The sequence below is a fragment of the Salvelinus sp. IW2-2015 genome, linkage group LG15 (assembly GCF_002910315.2).
Source record: "Salvelinus sp. IW2-2015 linkage group LG15, ASM291031v2, whole genome shotgun sequence".
Lineage (NCBI taxonomy): Eukaryota > Metazoa > Chordata > Actinopteri > Salmoniformes > Salmonidae > Salvelinus > Salvelinus sp. IW2-2015.
The window spans coordinates 60,734,518-60,754,727 of record NC_036855.1 but is presented as its reverse complement, the minus strand read 5'-3'; the positions used below and the strand labels follow the sequence as shown (position 1 = coordinate 60,754,727).

General features: G+C 43.8%; 2 protein-coding genes across 3 annotated transcripts in view; one reads left to right on the top strand and one right to left on the bottom strand.

Moving 5' to 3' along the window:
- The first annotated feature begins 577 nt into the window (after nucleotides 1–577).
- LOC111973675 (guanine nucleotide-binding protein G(o) subunit alpha) lies at nucleotides 578–7,882 on the top strand. The gene is made up of 8 exons (XM_024001049.2): nucleotides 578–864; nucleotides 1,026–1,068; nucleotides 5,263–5,404; nucleotides 5,710–5,870; nucleotides 6,376–6,504; nucleotides 6,626–6,755; nucleotides 6,850–7,003; nucleotides 7,171–7,882. Exons 1-8 carry the CDS (start codon nucleotides 747–749, stop codon nucleotides 7,356–7,358), a joined length of 1,065 nt encoding a protein of 354 aa, XP_023856817.1. The 5' UTR covers nucleotides 578–746; the 3' UTR covers nucleotides 7,359–7,882.
- A 3,758-nt stretch (nucleotides 7,883–11,640) lies between these two features.
- cog4 (component of oligomeric golgi complex 4) overlaps nucleotides 11,641–20,210 on the bottom strand; it is a 15,948-nt gene continuing 7,378 nt past the window's right edge. Inside the window, exons 4-19 of one of the 2 annotated variants that reach the window (XM_024001048.2) lie at nucleotides 18,217–18,391; nucleotides 17,324–17,517; nucleotides 17,129–17,234; nucleotides 16,858–17,015; nucleotides 16,708–16,766; nucleotides 16,444–16,577; nucleotides 16,220–16,338; nucleotides 15,850–16,016; nucleotides 15,528–15,693; nucleotides 15,233–15,295; nucleotides 15,000–15,113; nucleotides 14,650–14,742; nucleotides 14,500–14,583; nucleotides 14,292–14,393; nucleotides 13,814–13,942; nucleotides 11,641–12,194 (exon numbers count right to left, since the gene is read on the bottom strand). In XM_024001048.2, the coding sequence (XP_023856816.1) occupies nucleotides 12,060–12,194; nucleotides 13,814–13,942; nucleotides 14,292–14,393; nucleotides 14,500–14,583; nucleotides 14,650–14,742; nucleotides 15,000–15,113; nucleotides 15,233–15,295; nucleotides 15,528–15,693; nucleotides 15,850–16,016; nucleotides 16,220–16,338; nucleotides 16,444–16,577; nucleotides 16,708–16,766; nucleotides 16,858–17,015; nucleotides 17,129–17,234; nucleotides 17,324–17,517; nucleotides 18,217–18,391 (1,998 nt within the window). In that variant the 3' untranslated portion in view covers nucleotides 11,641–12,059. Of the gene's footprint in view, nucleotides 12,195–13,813; nucleotides 13,943–14,291; nucleotides 14,394–14,499; nucleotides 14,743–14,999; nucleotides 15,114–15,232; nucleotides 15,296–15,527; nucleotides 15,694–15,849; nucleotides 16,017–16,219; nucleotides 16,339–16,443; nucleotides 16,578–16,707; nucleotides 16,767–16,857; nucleotides 17,016–17,128; nucleotides 17,235–17,323; nucleotides 17,518–18,216; nucleotides 18,392–20,210 lie in introns of both variants that reach the window. The other variant, XM_024001047.2, reaches the window with a different exon arrangement.

Genomic DNA, 20,210 nt, shown 5'->3' with positions numbered 1-20,210 from the left:
GTTGTACTACCTTGTGTAGCCTATTGTTGCTGTTGACATTACATGAGCTAGGCCCTTAACCCTAATTGCTCCTGTAAATCGCTCTGGATAAGAGTGTCTGCTAAATGACTAAAATGTCAAATATAAAATGGCTAACGTTATAGGCTATTGTTTACCCACTCCTAGTGGAGTATACACAGTCTATTTATAAGGACACGGAAGACAAGAATAGCCCACTTCCAGTATCGTGCGAGACCACGCCCCTTGTATAATAAAAAGGCATATTATACATTGTATATTAAGCGAAATTATTCCACGAAAGCAAAATGTGTCTATAAAATCCCCCTTTGAATGTGGTCGCATCCGACGATTAGCGCTTGCCTTGGCTCTGACGTCAACGAGATTGTCTGCGCTAGGTGAGTCTCGCGCACACTGCCTCCCTTCCCCTCCTCTCTCTGTCGGTTATTGTGAAGAGATTGAACGATGAGATCGCTCGCGCTCGCTGTCATCAGTGCCGCCCTATAGAGACCCCTCAGCCCCGAGGCTCGAATACAACGACCCCACCCCCCGCTCCAAGAGGGACGGAGCGCAATCCATAGAGGCACGGAGAAAAAACCCTGTTCGGACCCGGCTTCATTTGCCCTCAATCCGGGCCTCATGCTGTAGCAGACTGAACGAGCGAGAGCGAGAGACAAACATACAAATTGAGTCGGCGAGGGACAGGGCGGAATAGAGGAGAAGAAGGGATTGTTCATTCGTCTCTAGACATGGGATGTACTCTCAGCGCTGAGGAGCGCGCTGCTCTGGACAGGAGCAAAGCCATCGAGAAAAATCTGAAGGATGATGGAGTCACTGCCGCAAAGGAGGTGAAACTGCTACTGCTTGGTAAGACACCGTTTATAACGGGGCTGCCCGTTCTGCACAGTTCGGTTGATGTTGATGTAGATTGCAGAGAGCCGGGCTGGGGCGGCAAGCGCTCTCCGTGGTCCTGATGTCATGTCACCCTAAAGACAACCGACTCTCACTCTGCTCTCTATTCCCTTTAGGGGGAGGAGAATCGGGCAAAAGCACCATCGTCAAACAGATGAAGTAAGTGCTGTTTTTTTCTGACATAGGCGTCTTTGACGAGGCCTGAGATTGCGCCTCCCCTGCCCATAGTGAGGCTGAGCCTCTAGCTCCGCCATGTTTCCTCAGAGGCCGTACCTCTGCCAGTGATTCGAGCACCTCCTGTAGACGGTAATCGGAGGCGGTGCTCACGGTCAGTAGCAGGCCGCAGGGGTGCTGTCCACTGATATGGTGCTGAAATTTACCCAGAGGTTTTTCATGTGTCTATCGAAAAAGAGGGAGGGCGAATACATGGGTGTTTGTGACTGTGTGTGTGTGTGTGTTTGTGTGCAGCCAATGTGTGTGTATGTGTGTATTAGTGTGGTCACTACACTACAGCTCCATTAGCAAATATCTCTGCTTTAATCTTAATGGCCTTAAGTGCCTGATATCGCTGAGAGTACTTTGCCTATAAAGCGGATTTACTCAGAAAATATGGCATCTAAAACCTCATCTAAACCTTTCCCTTTCTCGTCTAAACCACTCTCTCATCTAAATCACTGTTCTTTTTCTAAACCCTGTTACTAGATTTATTCTTTAAAGAAGACCTCTATATCCAGGGCCCAACCGGAAAAGCACATTATATAATATTTTCATGCACATAATAAAACATGACTGTTGCTATGCAGACATCCTCTCAAAAATCCACAATTTAAAAAATGTTGGGTTYAGTGCATTCACTGTACCTCAGCACACACTCATCTGCCCCACACACACCCTGCTTTTTCCATCACACACACTCCCTCTACTCCACTCTGTTTCCTTCCATTCTAGCACTCTCTCCATATTTAATTATCCTGGGGCTTCTTCCTAGCGGCACAGACAGTTACCCAAAAGCATCGCTCAGGAGCGGCTTCTGTTGTGAACTACATATGTTACATTGGTTATATTACATAATGCYAGGATCGGGAAAGGGAAAACTGATCCTGGAGCTGAGCTAGCATTGGCTCCTTGTGTGTGTACACATGTGTGTGCATTTGTGTACTTTTGTATGTATGTATATTGATAATGGTGTGTGTGTGGATGTGCTTACATCCATACGTTTATTTGCTAGAATTTTATTGACACGATAAACCCCTTGAGATACCCTATCATGTTTTACAAAGGAGTGTAATAATAATAATAATAAATATCTCATTCAAAAATCATGGGCATTAATATGGAGTTGGTCCCCCCCTTTGCTGCTGTAACAGCCTCCACTATTCTGGGAAGGCTTTCCACTATGTTGGAACATTGCTGCGTTGACTTGCTTCCATTCAGCCACGAGCATWAGTGAGGTTGGGYGATTAGGCCTGGCTCGCAGTCGGCGTTCCAATTCATCCCAAAGGAGGGGTTGAGGTCAGGGCTCTGTGCAGGCCAGTCAAGTTCTTCCACACTGATCTGAACAAACCATTTATGTATGGACCTAGCTTTGTGCATTGGGGCATTATCATGCTGAAACAGGAAAATACCTTCCCCAAACTATTGCCACAAAGTTGGAACCACTGAATTGTCTAGAATGTCATTGTATGCTGTAGCGTTAAGATTTTCCTTCACTGGTACTAAGGGGCCTAGCCCGAACTATGAAAAACAGCCCCAGACCATTATTCCTCCTCCACCAATCTTTACAGTTGGCACTATGCATTGGGGCAGGTAGCGTTCTGCCAAATGGTGAAGAGTGTTTTATCTCTCCAGAGAACGCGTTTCCACTGCTCCAGAGTCCAATGTCGGTGAGCTTTACACCACTGTAATGCCAATGCTTGGCATTGCACATGGTGATCTTAGGCTTGTGTGCGGCTGCTCGCCCATGGAAACCCATTTCATGAAGCTCATGACAAACAGTTATTGTGCTGACGTTGCTTCCAGAGGCAGTTTGGAACTCAGTAGTGAGTGTTGCAACCGAGGACAGATGATTTTTACRCGTTATGCGCTTCAGCACTCGGCGGTCCCATTCTGTGAGGTTGCGAGGCCTACCACTTCGCGGCTGAACCGTTGTTGCTCCTAGACGTTTCCACTTCACAATAACAGCACTTACAGTTGACCAGGGCAGAGGAAATTTGACGAAACTGACTTGTTGGAAAGGTGGCATCCTATGACGGTGCCCTGTAGAAAGTCACTGAGCYCTTCAGTACGGGCCAATCTATTGGCAATGTTTGTCTATGGAGATTGCATGGCAGTGTGTTCGATTTTATACACCTGTCAGCAATGGGTGTGGCTGAAATAGCTGAATCCACTCATTTGAAGGGATGTCCACATACTTTTGGCCATGTAGTGTAGCTGCGAGCAGCAATGAACTGGGTTCTCAGGATGACAGAAAGGACACAAGATCATTGTGGATTTACAGTAGTTTAAATACACAAATAAAAACAGATTTTTGATTTGTCAATAACTCGGCCATCTTTTGATCTTTTCTCAAACTAAGTTAAAGCAAGTACTATGGGCCTACATTTCAAATTTGGTGTCATTTGGTCCTATGGTTCATAAATAGAAGATATTTGAAGTATGTTTTAGCATATTTTAGCATTTTAGTGTATGTGCCAGTATGCATCTACAGGTGGCCATCTTTGAATTCATCAGTGTTATTTTCTCAAACCCGGTAGGGACTATTGTGAGTCCAAAAACCACATTTGGAGTGAATTTGACTTTTAGTCCATGAGAAGATTTTTTGGGGGATTATTTTAAGCATTAGCATTACATAGTCAAAAAAGTGAATTGTTAATAGTTTCCTTCTTTTTTTWAAGATCTCAATGCAACATGGTTCATCATGTTAATGTCTTTGCTGACTATAAAAGTTTCAAACGGATAGGTCATTGTGAAGTGGATTTATTGATAATTCAGCCATCACTTAACCAATCCCTTAGGTTTTCTCAAACTAAGGAAACGCAAGAGTACTTTTTTAAAAGGTTTTCACAAATTTCCAAGATGGAAGAAAATCTATCCGAAGGACCTTATGGCAAATTTGTTCAGCTTGCGTAAAGACACCTACATGCAAAGTTTCAAGTGTTGATGTCAAACGGGCGGCGGATTTGAGGGTTTAAGTGACACTGCTTATAACAGCGTCACCTACAGGCCAATCGGTGCCATTGTAACAGTGTAGCTTCCGTCCCTCTCCTCGCCCCTACCTGGGCTCGCACCAGGGACCCTCTGCACACATCAACAACTGCCTCCCACGAAGAATCGTTACCCATCGCTCCACAAAAGCCACAGCCCTTGCAGAGCAAGGGGAACAACTACTTCAAGGTCTCAGAGCGTGTGACGTCACCGATTGAAATGCTATTAGCGTGCACCCCGCTAACTAGCTAGCCATTTCACACCGGTTACACCATTTTCTTTGACCAAGTTAATCATGGACTCATTTTTCTGTGTGCCAAATTCGAAAAAAGTCTGTTTGTGTGTTTGTATGTAGCAAGGTAAATTGATAATGGTATACAGCAATCTGTATTATTTAAAACCAACACCTTAATTATTAAAAAACAAGAATGTTTTAATAGAACTTGATCATAGTGTACTAGTACAGACTGGCAAAGTGGTACACACACATTTAAGAAAGGCACATACTGAGGAAGGCTATACAGCTTGAACATCTGTGAAAATAAAAACATCTAAGAAAAGGTAATTGAAAAATGTGTTATGTAATGTGTGAACCACCTTACTTTGTAAGAATAAGATCTTCATACCTATGGATTATGCACCTTTTGAAGTCAATGGTATACTTCTGAAGTTTATTACAGTCTAGGCTGGTGTAATGGATTTATAATCCGATCCTCAATATCAGAGCATTTCACGTCAATGTTGTTAAGAGTGGTTTAAATGTACAGACCACCTTTGTCATTACAAATCTGAAACCTAAAGTGGCTATATTGGCTGCTGCTGATTCTGCTGAGGTGTGAGTGAGTGTTTGTGTGTGAAAGCGAGAAGAAAAGAGAAGAGGGGTGGCAGCCAGTGATGTGCTGCGTGTATTTGGGTGTGTGCTAAGGAGCAGCACTGCTTGATACTCAGAGCTCAGAGACAACCCTGTTCTTGGTCACATGCACGCGCGCACACATGCACATACACTAAAGCGTCTGCTAAAATGTGGGTTCACTGAAGTGTGAATGTTTGTGTGTGTGCGCTCATGCATGCACACTTAGCGTACGTACAGTACGTGTGTGTGTGTTATTTTGTATGTGTTCTGATGTGTGTGTGTGTGTGTGTATGCAGGATTATCCATGAGGATGGCTTTTCTGGGGATGATGTGAAGCAGTATAAGCCTGTGGTCTACAGCAACACCATCCAGAGTTTGGCTGCCGTCCTCCGAGCTATGGACTCTCTGGGCATCGAGTACGCAGACAAGGACAGAAAGGTGGGTACATGCTCCCTGCACAGGGTAGTATTTATCCATAGTGTACAACCAATGGCCCTTTCAAAACCTTACTTCAAAGTGCACTGCAAAGCAGACCTCAATGTTTCCAGTGGGGTATGGTGGTACACATCCAGGAATTCAGCTATACAGTCTTCAGCTCATATGTGTCTTAATAAATCTATGCATGTGTTTTTGTTTGTGTATGTGTGCTTGTGCTTGTGTGCGTGCGTGCGTGCGTGTGTGTGTGTGTGGTGATGCATCGTCATATCTTTTGTACATAATATCTTATGTATGTKTGTGTCCAGGCGGATGCTAAGCTGGTGTGTGATGTGGTCACTCGTATGGAGGACACAGAGCCCTACTCAGCAGAGCTGCTGACAGCTATGAAGCGTCTGTGGGCCGATGCCGGGACCCAGGAGTGTTTCAACAGGGCCAGGGAGTACCAGCTCAATGATTCCGCTGCCTAGTGAGTACASACTAAGGGACCAAACATATCAGAATGCATGAAACTTGAAATTAAGCACAATTCATGCTTTGACGTCATTGAGAGATTTGTGAGAAAGTTCCACTTACATAACATACTCACATAAACTGAAAATTGGATTTAGCTACCTGTTCTTGAACAGTAACACAGTGCAAAGGTTAGTCTTTGAAGTGGTTAGTCTTTACAGTGCAAAGGTTAGTCTTCGCACTGTATTTTTGAAGCTCTACACTCTTAGAAAAAAGGGTTCCAAAAGTGTTCTTCGGCTGTCCCCATAGGAAAACCCTTTTTGGTTCCAGGTAGAACACTTTTGGGTTCCATGTAGAGCCCTCTGTGGAAAGGGTTCTACATGGAACCAAAAGGGTTTTACCTGCAACCAAAAAGGGTTCTTCAAAGGGTTTTCCTATGAGGCCAGCCGAAGAACCCTTTTATGTTCTAGATGGTACCTTTTCCCCCATTTCCCCCTCTCCTTCCTTCTTTCTCTCATTAGCTACCTGGACAGTTTAGACCGCATTGGTGCTGCTGACTACCAGCCCACCGAGCAGGACATCCTGAGAACCCGAGTCAAGACCACTGGCATCGTGGAGACCCATTTCACCTTCAAAAACCTGCACTTTAGGTTAGACCCACCACACACACATAGATTTACACATACAGTACACAACCAGTCCAGTATATTTGTTTGTAGCATATTTGTAGTGTATGTTATGGTACGTTTATAACTCTTATGTTTCTTTCAGGCTGTTTGATGTTGGAGGTCAGAGGTCAGAGAGAAAGAAGTGGATYCACTGCTTTGAGGATGTGACGGCCATTATCTTCTGTGTGGCGCTAAGTGGCTATGATCAGGTTCTGCATGAGGATGAAACCACTGTAAGTACTTCACACACACTTCATACTACTCACAAACACACCACACATATTCTCAAACATGCATCTCATCTGTCTTATTTGGTATTTTCTGCAGAATCGCATGCACGAGTCCCTCATGCTCTTYGACTCTATCTGTAACAACAAGTTCTTCATCGACACCTCCATCATCCTCTTCCTCAACAAGAAGGATCTKTTCGAGGAGAAGATTAAGAAGTCACCACTGAGTATCTGTTTCCCTGAATATACAGGTAAGACTTCCCTMCAGTCYGCATATACACAAACTCAGACAGACACAYATGCAGAACAGATGGTCGTAAGTCTCTCTCACTCTCTGGCGCTGTATCTCTCTTCCTCYCCCACTCTTCTTTCTCCTCTCTYTCGCCCTCACCCACCTTTSCTCCCAATYCCCCCATAGGTGCTAACACTTATGATGATGCTACCGCATACATTCAGGTGCAATTTGAGAGTAAGAGCCGTTCGCCCAACAAGGAGATCTACTGTCACCTGACCTGTGCCACTGACACAGGAAACATCCAGGTAGTGTTTGACGCAGTCACTGACATCATCATCGCCAACAACCTGAGGGGGTGTGGCTTATACTGAGGCCTAGCCCTGCACAGAGGTTGCATTGGAGGGCGTGAGGTGGTTAATAATAATAATAATTTTGATGATATTAAAAGGCATAATTATGTAAATCTACACGTCCAAAGGGACCCAAAGAGCTGCCGCCAGACACCACGACGGATTCTTTGCCATGTTCTGTTCCTCTATTCCTTTTTTTAATTTCAGAATTCCACCACCCCTCTTTTGTTTATTTGTTATCAACATGTGTTTCCTACTGAATGTCTTTCATGTTTTGTTGTTGATTGTATGAACAACTGTAAGATGTGAATCAGAAAAGGGACGGTCCAAGGGGTATATTCTGTTTTCGTGCCATGTTTCGCAACAAATTAGATAGAAATGTTATGCATAGAGCGGAGAAGGTCCTCTTTTCCTTGTGATAGAGATTTGTGTCAGTTCTATACATAACATCTCTATCTGCAACATCCAGAACATTGAGCCCCAATGAATGTACCCCTTGGTGCTCCGTTTGCAGAGGTGATGTTGTGCTCTAGGTGATGATGTAATAGGGGAGGTACTGGTGGCTGGGGCTCGTAGTGGGGGTTCTGTCCAGCGTTGGATAGAACTCCCCTCTCTGTTAGACTCACACAGGGCTGCTCTACATGAGCTCCTTCTGCTCTGTTTTATTCCTCTCTCTTTCAAACATCCAGAAGGGGGGGCGGTTCTGTTTGTGTGGCAGGCTCTGCCATTGGTCTCCTGCAGTRTGATGAAATGCCTGTCAGCCAATGATATATCTGTGTCGGGAAAGTGTGATATCAGTGCCAACCTTCTGAGCATGACAGATAGGGGAATAGAATTAGAGATCATTGATCACTTTCACACTATCTTTACAATATAATGTAATTGAAGGGACGCGTACGCTTTATTATCATCAAATTATTTATGGATTTTATTTCAACTTCATGCCCTCCATGCTTCCTCCTACCTCCTAGAATCCCGTGCCACATATTTATTTCCTCTCCTGTCAGACCGGTGGAACACCAYTTCCTGTCTCAGTCTCAGAGGGTCTAGAGCTGCTCGGATGGACCGTCTCAAATGTCACCTCCCATGTAGTGTACTACTTCTTCAAAAGTAGCACATCATATGGGGAATAGGTTATCGTTTTAGACTTGCACACTCAAGTCCACTGGTCAGTGATGTATCATATGGTTGTCTCCTGGTCTCCTCTCACTTATCATTTATCACTGAGATGAAAGGACTGGATAGGTTTCCACTGTGATGTTTTAACTCACTAGTCCTTAAAGATTTGTAGTTTTAGGAGAGGACAGCCACAGACCACTGACCAGTCTCTCTGCTTGTTCAAAAGGGTCTTCCTAGGTGCTCTTTATGTAATAAACCATTAATATGTGAATGCTCAGTTATTTGGAAGTTGAGGTAATTTGTAGATTAGATAAGCCACACAGTGCTTAGCTCAGGATGACCCTTGTGAGCAAGCATGCTGAATTCCAAATCCATTCATACTACCCCCTCTAGGCATTCCTGTAGATTTGAAAGGATTTGATTGGTTTAACCTTTTCATGTCCATAACGGAAATGTATAATATCCTTTAGTTCACATGTTCTCTGAGTTTACTGATGGACAAATCAGATTTTTTTTTACATCGGCCACAGAGTTTGTCTACAATGTGAGTTTTTGATATTGTACTATATTTAGTCTTTGGACACATGGGGTTACTGGTTTTCACACATTTCATTAATCAAGTCCTGTAAATACATGTTCAATTTATCAGATCTTTTACATTTTTGACATATAGATTGTCCGGACCAATATATAAATATATGAAAACAATACCTAAAGAAATCCACACACACACACACACACACACCCCTAGAGTGCATGCAGTATAAGCCCATCAAATGCAAGTCAATAGAGACTGGAGAGTGAGTGATTTTACAGCATTGTCCCTCTTTCTCAGATCTTAAACATGTTCACATCTTAATCATTTTTGCTATATAGATTGTCTGGACCAATATATAAATATAAAAACAATATCTAAAGAAATCCATACACACTCCTATAGTATATTATACAGCATAAGCAAATCAAATGTAAGTCAATGGCGAGTGAGGCCTGCTACAGCATTCTCCCTCTTTCTCTCCCTCTCTCACAAGCACACGCCTGTGTATACACACCACAGACATCAATGCACACCTGTGTGTGTGTATGTCTGTGGTATGTGTGTGTGTGATAAAATTACTCCATTGAWTTTGCTTATACTGCATATACTCTAGGGTTGTCTGTGTGAGAGGGTGTGGATTTCTTTACATATTGTTTTTGTATTCATATATTGGTCTAGAGAATCTATATAGCAAACATTATTATGATCTGAACATGTTTAAGATCTGAGAAAGAGAGAACATGTTGTAAAATGTTTCTCTCTGCAGTCTCCATTGGATTTGCAAATACTGCATGTACTCTAGAGGTGTGTGTGTGAGAGAGTGAGTGGATTTCTTTCGATATTTTCATATTTATATTGGTCCGGACAATCTATATACCAAAAATGATTAAGATCTGATCATTTGAACATGACATGATTCGTGTAATGTGTAAAATACAGTAACCCCATGTGCCCAAAGACTAAATATAGTACGATACAGAAATGGCTGTAGTTCACAAACAACGAGTTGAATCATCTATTTGGCATATTTGGGCTTAAACGGGTCAAAGAACAATACTTTATGCTTTTAAAATATATAATTCTGAAATGTATTTCAAAATACATATGCTGAAGTCATTTTAATGATTATTGTCACAAAATCCCAATTTTGGAGGTATGATAGATAATGACAATCTTAAAACGTCAATGTGGCCTGTCTAGACACTTGTACTAACTATGTTATCACCAAATGTAATGCATTTACACCAAATAGAATTTGTTCAGTGGCACATTTTGATATTGTACTAAATATAGTACATGGAGGTGAATGGGTTAGACAATATGGTAATTGTGTCACCTTCTCTTCTKATAGAGGGGGTGGTATTTTTGCCAAATTGCTTATATATATATATATACACAATCGTTTTAGATCTACAGACATGTCCAAGCGGCAGGGGCTGGGGTAGAGTTGGAATTCAGCAGCAGTCTCTCAGTGGGGAGTTTGGGTTAACCCTAACCCCTAYCCCCTGACCTCTTAACCCTGAGCAGGCCACAGTCAAACCCCGGCTGTCACGTTCTCTCTTTTCACAGAGGAAAAGTACTGCTCTCCACTCATTCACCTGTGCACCTGAAGATGCATCCTATCCCTCTATACTCTCTCTATCACGTGTCGTTCCTCATTTCTCTCAATCCCCCTTTCCATTTTCACCTTGAACACCGTACTGTATATATATGATTATACCAGATTTCTTTCTTTTTTTACTGTGAATGCTTTTGTTCTGCACCCCTTCCTCCTCCGTAGTTTATTGGTTGCTCTCTCATGTGGAATGTTTGTGCTGAGCCAATCGAATGTTGTGTTTACATTAAAGCCACACTTTTCCTAACTATTCCCGCGGCCATATTGAGTATCTTTTTCACCTCTGTCTTTCTCCCAGTGCTTAGTTTGAAATCAACCCAAAGCTCTTCTCATATGCTCATTGATCTGAAATGATCGGATGGGTGCAATATGGTAATAGCTCCATTGACTCTTATGGTTGGATCGGTGGATTTTCCTCCATACTGCCTACATGTCTAATCCTCTCAGATCTACCAGAAGTGTCCAGGGGTATATTTCAGCCTGAAAACAGGTCTTCTATGCCTCATGAGAGCATAAGGCCTAGATTCAATCCGATCTGCGTTATAGCGCCATTGACATTTAAAGATAATTTCCGATTGACCGACATATACAGCGTTTACAGTGAATGCGGTCTCCACGAAAACATTGCCTTTAAAGKTGCATGGCCAAAAATGGCAGATCGGATTGAATCTAGCCCTAAGACTTTGCCATCTACATATGTATGGAACATCATGTCATGAAATATTGGAAAGTAGCAGCTATCAACAGAATTCCATTTTCTAAGATCGTGGTCTATCTTCTAGATTAGACTTTGTCATCAGTTAAAATGTGTTATTTATATATTGAATGATGAGTCTAGATCAGCCGTCTGACCTGGTTCTGTTAGTTTGATGGATTCTATGTTCATTACTGGGTCATTTCAGTGTCAGAAAACATAGACACACCACTCTCACCAGAGAGTATAGCGCACGTCTGTCCCTGCGTGCCCAGTTTCAATATGATGGATTCCGTTAAAGGGCTTTCAATATAAATTAATGACAAAAAAAGACATCTTCGAGAGAACACTTTAATATTTTACATTTAATATGTTACATAATATTCATTAATCCAAGCCAAAAGGCTCAAATCCATAATCCCACTGTTCCACAATCCCATAGTTCCATTACTGCTGTTACTTCTGGCTCTGATTGGCTGTATGAGGTAGAAGTAGCATTAACTACAGATCTAGGATCAGATCACCCTACCTCAAACCTAACTGTAACCATTTGGGGGTTAAACAAATATCTATCACTGAATTTGTAGTTAGGGGCAACCTCTTCCTCCACCTCCTATGAGGCCAGCAGAGGTTAGGAGCAGCAGGGACTTCCTCTCAGGGGATCCACCTGCACACTCCTCTTTTTCCTCAAAGACCAATCAGCATGAGTCTAGTCCCATGTAACATGTGCACCAGCACATTCTCTGGGTAGCAGGGTTAGAGGCGGAGCCTCTTGATGTCCTCACTGCGGAAATCGATGCGAAGTGCCAGAACCTGCCGGACCTCCGCTGGAGTGAGACGCCAAGTTAGAGGACCAGAGTTCGGGCCCCAGTAATCCAGGATCTCTGTTACCTAGAAACACAATAACATACACACAGTTCTGAGAGCAGGCCTGTGTATACAGAGACATGAAAGTCTACAAAGTGAGAGGGTCAGTGGTAAATAGATACAGTGCATTCGAAAAGTATTCAGACCCCTCGACTTTTGTTACGATACAGCCTTATTCTAAAATTGATTAAATTGTTTTTTTCTTCCCCTAATCAAACTACACACAATACCCCATAATGACAAAGCAAAAACAGGTATAGATTTTTTAGTAAATTTATAAAAAATTCAAAACAGAAATATTTACATGTATTCAGACCCTTAGTACTTTTTGAAGCACCTTTGGCAGGGTTACAGCCTCGAGTCTTATTAGATATGACGCTACAWGCTTKGCACACCTGYATTTGGGGAGTTTCTCCCATTCTTCTCTGCAGATCCTCTCAAGCTCTATCAGGTTGGATGGGGAGTGTCGCTGCACAGCAATTTTCAGGTCTCTCCAGAGATGTTYGATTGAGTTTAAGTCCGGGCTCTGGCTGGGCCACTCAAGGACATCCTGAGCGCTCTGGAGCAGGTTTTTATCAAGGATCTCTCTGTACTTTGCTTCGTTCATCTTTCCCTCGATCCTGACTAGTTTCCCAGTCCCTGCCGCTGAAAAACATTCCCACAGCATGATGCCGCCACCACCATGCTTCACCGTAGGGATGGTGCAAGGTTTCCTCCAGACGTGACGCTTGGCATTCAGGCCAAAGATTTAAAGCTTGGTTTCATCAGACCAGAGAATCTTGTTTCTCATGGCCTGAGAGTCCTTTAGGTGCCTTTTGGCAAACTCCAAGCGGGCTGCCACATGCCTTTTACTGAGGAATGGCTTCCGTCTCGTCACTCTACCATAAAGGCCTGATTGGTGAAGTCCTGCAGAGATGGTTTTGCTTCTGGAAGGTTCTCCCATCTCCACAGAGGAACTCTGGAGTTCTGTCAGCGTGACCATCGGGTTCTTGGTCACCTCCATGACCAAGKCCCTTATCCACCGATTGCACAGTCGGCCGGAAGGCCAGCTCTAGGAAGAGACTTGGTGGCACCAAACTTCTTCCAATTAAGAATGATGGAGGCCACTGTGTTTTTGGGAACCTTCAATGCTGCAGACATTTTTGGTACCCTTCCCCAGATCTGTGCCTCGACACAATCCTGTCTCGGAGCTCTACGGACAATTCCTTCAACCTCATGGCTTGGTTTAGACAGGTGTGTGACTTTCCATATMATGTCCAATCAATTGAATTTACCACAGGTGGACGCCAATCAAGTTGTAGAAACATCAAGGATGATCAATGGAAACAGGATGCACCTGAGCTCAATTTCGAGTCTCATAGCAAAGGGTCTGAATACTTGTGTAAATAAGGTATCTGTTGTTTATTCTTAATAAATTTGCAAACATTTCTAAAAACCTGTTTTCGCTTCGTCATTATGGGGTATCGTGTGTAGATTAATAAGGAAAATTWAAAAAAAATCTATTTTAGAATAAGGCTATAACGTAACAAAATGTGGAAAAAGTAAAGGGGTCTGAATACTTTCCGAATGCACTGTATGTGACCCCATCTATGTGATTGTCTGTGGGTTGAGAAATGTGTGTGTGTGTGTATACTGCAGATTACCCGCTCCAGGTTGAGGATGGTGGCCATCTGAGTGAGCCGAGCAAACTTGTCCCTAATAGTCCAGGTGGTGACAGTAGTGAGGTAGGCCACCAGAGAACGCAGCTCCTTATCAAACTGAAGCCCTCCCAGCTAAGGGACAGGTGCAATAAGGGGTTCAAATCAAGAGCATGAAACAGAAAAAAGGTATCCAGACCAGCAATTAAATATTTAAACAAAGACCACATCAAAAAGGATCAAAGGATCAAACAGAGAACATCCCAGAAAAAGAAAGAGGACTGCAATAAAATGCTTTAGTATCCTTGCACTAAATTACAGCACACACACCGCCTAAAGAGGCAGATGCCAAGGGGAAAGAAGCTTAATCTACCATCCTTCTGGAATCATAAATAAAACATTAAAAGAGGGCCTCATCATTATGTCACAGATGTGCATGCGGTAGGTGTGATGCCACCCTGTGGCCAGGCCTGGGATATCTCACCCTGCTGAAGGTGCACTTCAGGACGGTCTTCTCCATCTCCATGGAGACCAAACTGGTCATGAGGCTAGTCAGTGTGTCGTAGATAACTGAAGAGAGCCCCGCCTGAGAGAACAAGAGAGAGATTATAGAGAGAGGGGGAGAAGAGAAAGAGTTTGTAAAATGCTAATGTGGGAGATGTATTCCTGAGGCTAAGCAAAAGTATGGTTACCTTGAACTCTGCCATGAGCTGCTCGAGGTTGACGATGAGCTGCTGGACCCAGGGGTCGTTGGCCTCGTACTCATTAAACTCCTCCTGCACAAAAAAAACATTAGTCACACACTGGGGGGGAAGGGTGTGGCCTAGTGTGTGTGTTCGTACCTCCTCTATGTTGTGTGAGATGGACAGGAAGCTGCTGATCCACGGTTTGACCTGAGGCTTGATGGCTGTGGTGTTCAGCTCYGTCAGGCCCTCCTGAGGGTCACAACTGAGTTAGTTCTACTCCATACAGATTAGACACACTGGTGACGTTTTGTAGTTGTATATTGTCTATGCATGTAAATTGGTACACAATTCAGTTTATCACTGTGACTTACAAATAAATGTTGCTGCTAGTACTACTACTTTTACTAGTATTWCTTGCAMAATGARGTCAAAGACCCCCTTAACACAACTGCACAGAGACAGATCATGYGTCTCTCTGATCTGAGTATATTTCTGCGTCCTCCAACCTGCAAGAGATCCTTGAACTTGCTGGACGTGTTGACGAGGTCTGACAGACAGCTGTCAATCTTAGCTTGCTCTCCTGATCCCGCCCCCTGAGTGAACAACTTGGAGCAATCACTCTGAGAAAGAGAGAGAGGGGAAAACGTCATTATCTGTGGTATACTACACATAGTGTGTCTTATTGAAATGTTACTCTTTAGAAAACTAAAGAGATGATATAAGCAGTAAGCTAACTCACCTCCAGGTTCCTCTTCAGAGTGGTGATGTTCTCACTACACACCTCCACGTTATTCAGAGTCACCTGGGATAGAAAGAAAGACGGGTGTGAGTGAATGTATGTGTCTGTTGTCTGTTCCGTGTTTATCATCAAGAATGCTGCCTTAGTGTGCTCTCTGTGACCAGTTGTGTTTTAGACTGTGTGTGTTTCTTACCAGGAACGATGCCTTGGCATGTTCCGTGCATTCAATGTTCAGTTTGGCGGTAAGTGTTTGTGTGTGTCGGTCAGTGTTTGTGTGTGTACACAAGTCCCTCACCAGGAAGGCAGCCTTGGCGACCTCTGCGCTGTCAATGCCCAGGTTGTTGAACTTGCCCTGCTGCAGGCTGCTCTGCATCAGACTCACTGCACTGCTCACCCCACGCTGGATGTCCTGCAGCGTGGTCGCAGGGAAGCCCTGCCCCAGCTTATTATACAACACCTCCCTGAGAGAGACAGAGAGAAAGGGGGGGAGAGAGGAGGAGTGAGAGAGAAGCATGGGTTGGTGGAAGACGGAGAGAAAAAGGAGGGTGTGAGAGCTGGAAGGAGATTCAAATGTGTGTTCAAATGATTGATTGAGTGTGTGTCTAACTACTGTCTACCTGAAGTCAGACTCTAGAACTGAGGTTGAGTGGTTGATCATGGCACACAGACAGTCAATGCTGGAGCTGGACAGRGCTCTGCTGATGCACTTCTTCACAATGTAGAAACAGTCATCCACCATGCTGGACGTCAGCTGACCCTTCTCATATGTATCCATAGCTACAGCCTAAGAAGAGAGGGGCAAAGGGAATTAATATAATTATTATTACTATTATGTGTTTACATATGTATACTGTGTATCAAGGGTATTCAAATACGGGTTTGAGGACGACGACAGCATTGCTGGTTTTCATTATTTTCCTTCTAATGAGGGGCTGATTCAGGGATAAAATGGAACCCCCTGCTGTATAGTTAGAAGTGGTGGCTAACCTTGCTGACKGTCTCCCTCATGTAGTACTCCTCCATTGGAATGTAGTAGCCAATCAGCTCCTGCATGAGCTGGCCCAGCATGCAGTGTTTCAGCAGTTTCTCCACATTATGCTTGTGCTCTGTAGCAAGAAACAAAGACAACMAAACTTACTAACACAGTCAACAACGTGTGTACAGGGTTTTAGAAGTGTGTACGTTGAGTGTGTGTGTGCTGGGTTTCTTACCTTGGACGATGCCAGGTGTTGCCATAGCATCCCCAACCTCAAAGTCGGCCATCATGCGACGGCGCAGGAATCTTAAGTAAAGCTCCGACCTGGCATTCATCAGAGTGACTTCCAGTAATACAGGATCCAGCTCCCTACACACACAGGTGAAACACAGGTGAAACGCAAAATAAATACGCATAGTACACATGCACTGTCCTCTACACCAAAAGATGACATTGAGTAATGCTGTTGAAATAAAGTAGGCTGAACTGTCACACTGACCTGGGTTCAATCCTCTCAGYGGGCACACTCTTCATCATGCTGCTCTGGACGATCTGAAACTGCAAGCAGAGACATTCAATTTAATAACACTTTCTTAATATAGTCTGTAATTTAAAGATCTAATTAATTGAATGCAATTGACACACAGACCTTGTTGTGGTAGTCTCTCTGTTGGATGAACTTGTCAACTACTTTCTGGGCCTGTCGGTCACACTCCTGCTGCAGGTGAGTGATGAGAGTATACAGGTAGCCTGGACCGTAGTACGTCTCTACGATGGGCTGGTGGGTCTCCACAACACGAGCTATGCCTGAAACACACACTAAATATTTTCCACCAATTCTATTTTCCTAYACACACACACAAACCAACAYGTTTACAGACATGTCTAAAAAGACACCATCATTATGGTCAGTCTCTCACCCTCCAGCAGCAGAGTCAGGGTGTCAGCAAAGACCAGAGCAGCTCTCCTCTCTCCCAGCTCTCCTCCCACAGCCAAGAGCAGGTTCTCATCTGCTTTAGAGGCCAGCTGAGAGAGAGAAAAAGACAACCGTGAAGATAAACAAATGCACAAGCATTAACGCTCACACACACTATTGCATGGACAACCCCACTCACTTGGCTGCAGAGGTACTGGCCAAAGCGAGCCAGGCCTTGCTCGTGGAGGCCAAGCAGAGGGAAGATTTTAAAGAATCTTTCCACCTGCGCCAGATCACCCCTGGTAACAGCCTCATCCAGTCTCTCCGCAACCAGGACTTTCAATCGCTGCTCTGCCTCTTGAAGCATGGCCAGGCTAGCGTCCACAGCACTGCCTGAGCAGAAAATAGTATCAAAGACCGCACAGAACACTTTAGAAGGGACTGTGACAAAAACTGAAAGCAATGGAGATCTTACTTTCTGCACATTATCTGATGAGCTTCCCTGATTTCCTGAACTTTCCAATGCTTTTCAGTAACTTTGTGATCCAAATTCAAAAATGTTCTACACCTTTCCCATATTCAAGTCATTTGACATATTTTCTTATTACCCTTATGAACATACAAACTGCAACCAAGTTTCTATCTGTGCTAGAATGGTTAAAAGGTCATCAAATAAAAAATCCCACATCGGTGCATCCCTACAAAATATGAACATCTAGAACCAGATAGAAAGTATGTAGAAATGATAATGGACCTTTCAATTTTTAAATAACTAATAATCATTTATTTTGACAAAACAAAATCGAACCCAAAACAACTGCGGCCCTCGGTTGAATTTAGAAATCCCGATGCGGCCCTCGAGACAAAATGATTACCCACCCCTGCACTATAAGGAAGCGTGTTGTAAGTAGGGTTGCAAAATTACGGGAGCTTTCAATAAATTCCCTGGATTTCCAGAAATCCTGTTTGGAGGATTCTGGATTTTCAGCTCATTCCAACCGAGTTTTCTAGAAAATCAAGGAAATTATTGAAAGATCCCAGAATTTTACAACCCTAGTTGTGAGGTGTGGTGGAACATAGGGGCACCCTTACTCTCTTCTCCTTGGCGGCTTAGCTCAATGACTGATTGGTCGAGAGATAGGTAGCGGTGGATGTGGGCAGCAGCCTGTTCGTAGTCCTCATTGTGTAGCGCCGTCTGAACGCCGTCTGTGCAGAACTTCAGGTCCAGGATGTCATCAGCCCGCTGGATAACCTTATAAAGCCGGGTCTGTGAACACACATACAAACAGYGCGTCATTACATCACTCATTGGAGCTGATAGGAACATMATTTTATATCCTAATCCCTCTCTTAACTATGTCTACACACATACAGTAAGTGTGTGATTAGCTTGGTTTCGATGCGAATGTTCAGAAATCTGCATTAAGAAGATATATGCATTTTCCCACCAGTGGGAAACGGACGTATTGCGGATAAAACTCAGTGCGTGATGATGTAGTACTGTCGTGGCTGAATCAGATTTAGCTAGGCAACATAGATAAGATGTTATTTTCATCATATGCTTGTGAGATACTTGTCATTAGAATAGGGCCAGAGAGGGGAGAGGTCAGGMTTGTCTTCATAAGTCAATRTATCTGTTAAACCATGTGGTGCTAGGTAGAATATCAGAAGGGGAGGAGGACAGAATGGAACGTTGTTTTCTTATGGGAACGTTGTTTTCTTATGGGAACGTGTCTGTAACTATTCCTAAACCATGTGACGGGATGGAGTTATTAATTGGGGAACCAGTTAGTTATCTCATACAATGTCTGTACGCCAGTCACTCCCTACTTTTTTCCATAGGGGGAAGGAGTTTGGCAGTGTTTGGAACCATTGTATTTCCCCTCTGAGGTTGCCCTTATCTTAACCTAGTATTTGACCTAAGAGGCTCACTGTCTGATTTTGAGTTTGTCCAGGTACAACCGGGGTTAAACACCCTACTCTTACGATAAGTGCCATGGGATCTTTAATGACCTCAGAGAGTCAGGACACCCGTTTAACGTCCCATCCGAAAGACGGCACCCTACACAGGGCAGTGTCCCAATCACTGCCCTGGGCATTGGGATATTTTTTAGACCAGAGGAAAGAGTGCCTCCTACTGGCCCTCCAACACCACTTCCAGCAGCATCTGGTCTCCCATCCAGGGACTGACCAGGACCGACCCTGCTTAGCTTCAGAAGCAAGCCAACAGTGGTATGCAGGGTGGTATGCTGCTGGCTAAAGTGTGAAGATGCTGGAGGAAACAGGTACGGAAGTATCTATATCCACAGTAAACAGAGTCGACATAACCTGAAAGGTGCTCAGCAAGGAAGAAGCCACTGCTCCAAAACCGCCATAAAAAAAGCCAGACTACGGTTTGCAACTGCACATGGGGACAAAGATCGTACTTTTTGGAGAAATGTCCTCTGGTCTGATGAAACAAAAATATAACTGTTTGGCCATAATGACCATCGTTATGTTTGGAGGAAAAAGGGAATGCTTGCAAGCCGAAGAACACCATCCCAACCGTGAGCAAGGGGTGGCAGCATCATCATGTTGTAGGGGTGCTTTGCTGCAGGAGGGACTGGTGCACTTCACAAAATAGATGGCATCATGAGGCAGGGAATTATGTGGATATATTGAAGCAACATCTCAAGACACCAGGCAGGAAGTAAAAGCTTGGTCACAAATGGGTCTTCAACATGGACATTGACCCCAAGCATACTTCCAAAGTTGTGGCAAAATGGCTTAAGGACAACAAAGTCAAGGAATTGGAGTGGCCATCACAAAGCCCTGACCTCAATCCTATAGAAAATTTGTGGGCAGAACTGAAAAAGCGTGTGCGAGCAAGGAGGCCTACAAACCTGACTCAGTTACACCAGCTCTGTCAGGAGGAATGGGCCTAACCTAACCTTATTGTGGGAAGCTTGTGTAAGGCTACCTGAAACGTTTGACCCAAGTTAAACAATTTAAAGGCAATGCTACCAAATACTAATTGAGTGTATGCAAACTTCTGACCCACTGGGAATGTGATGAAAGAAGTAAAAGCTGAAATAAATAATTCTCTC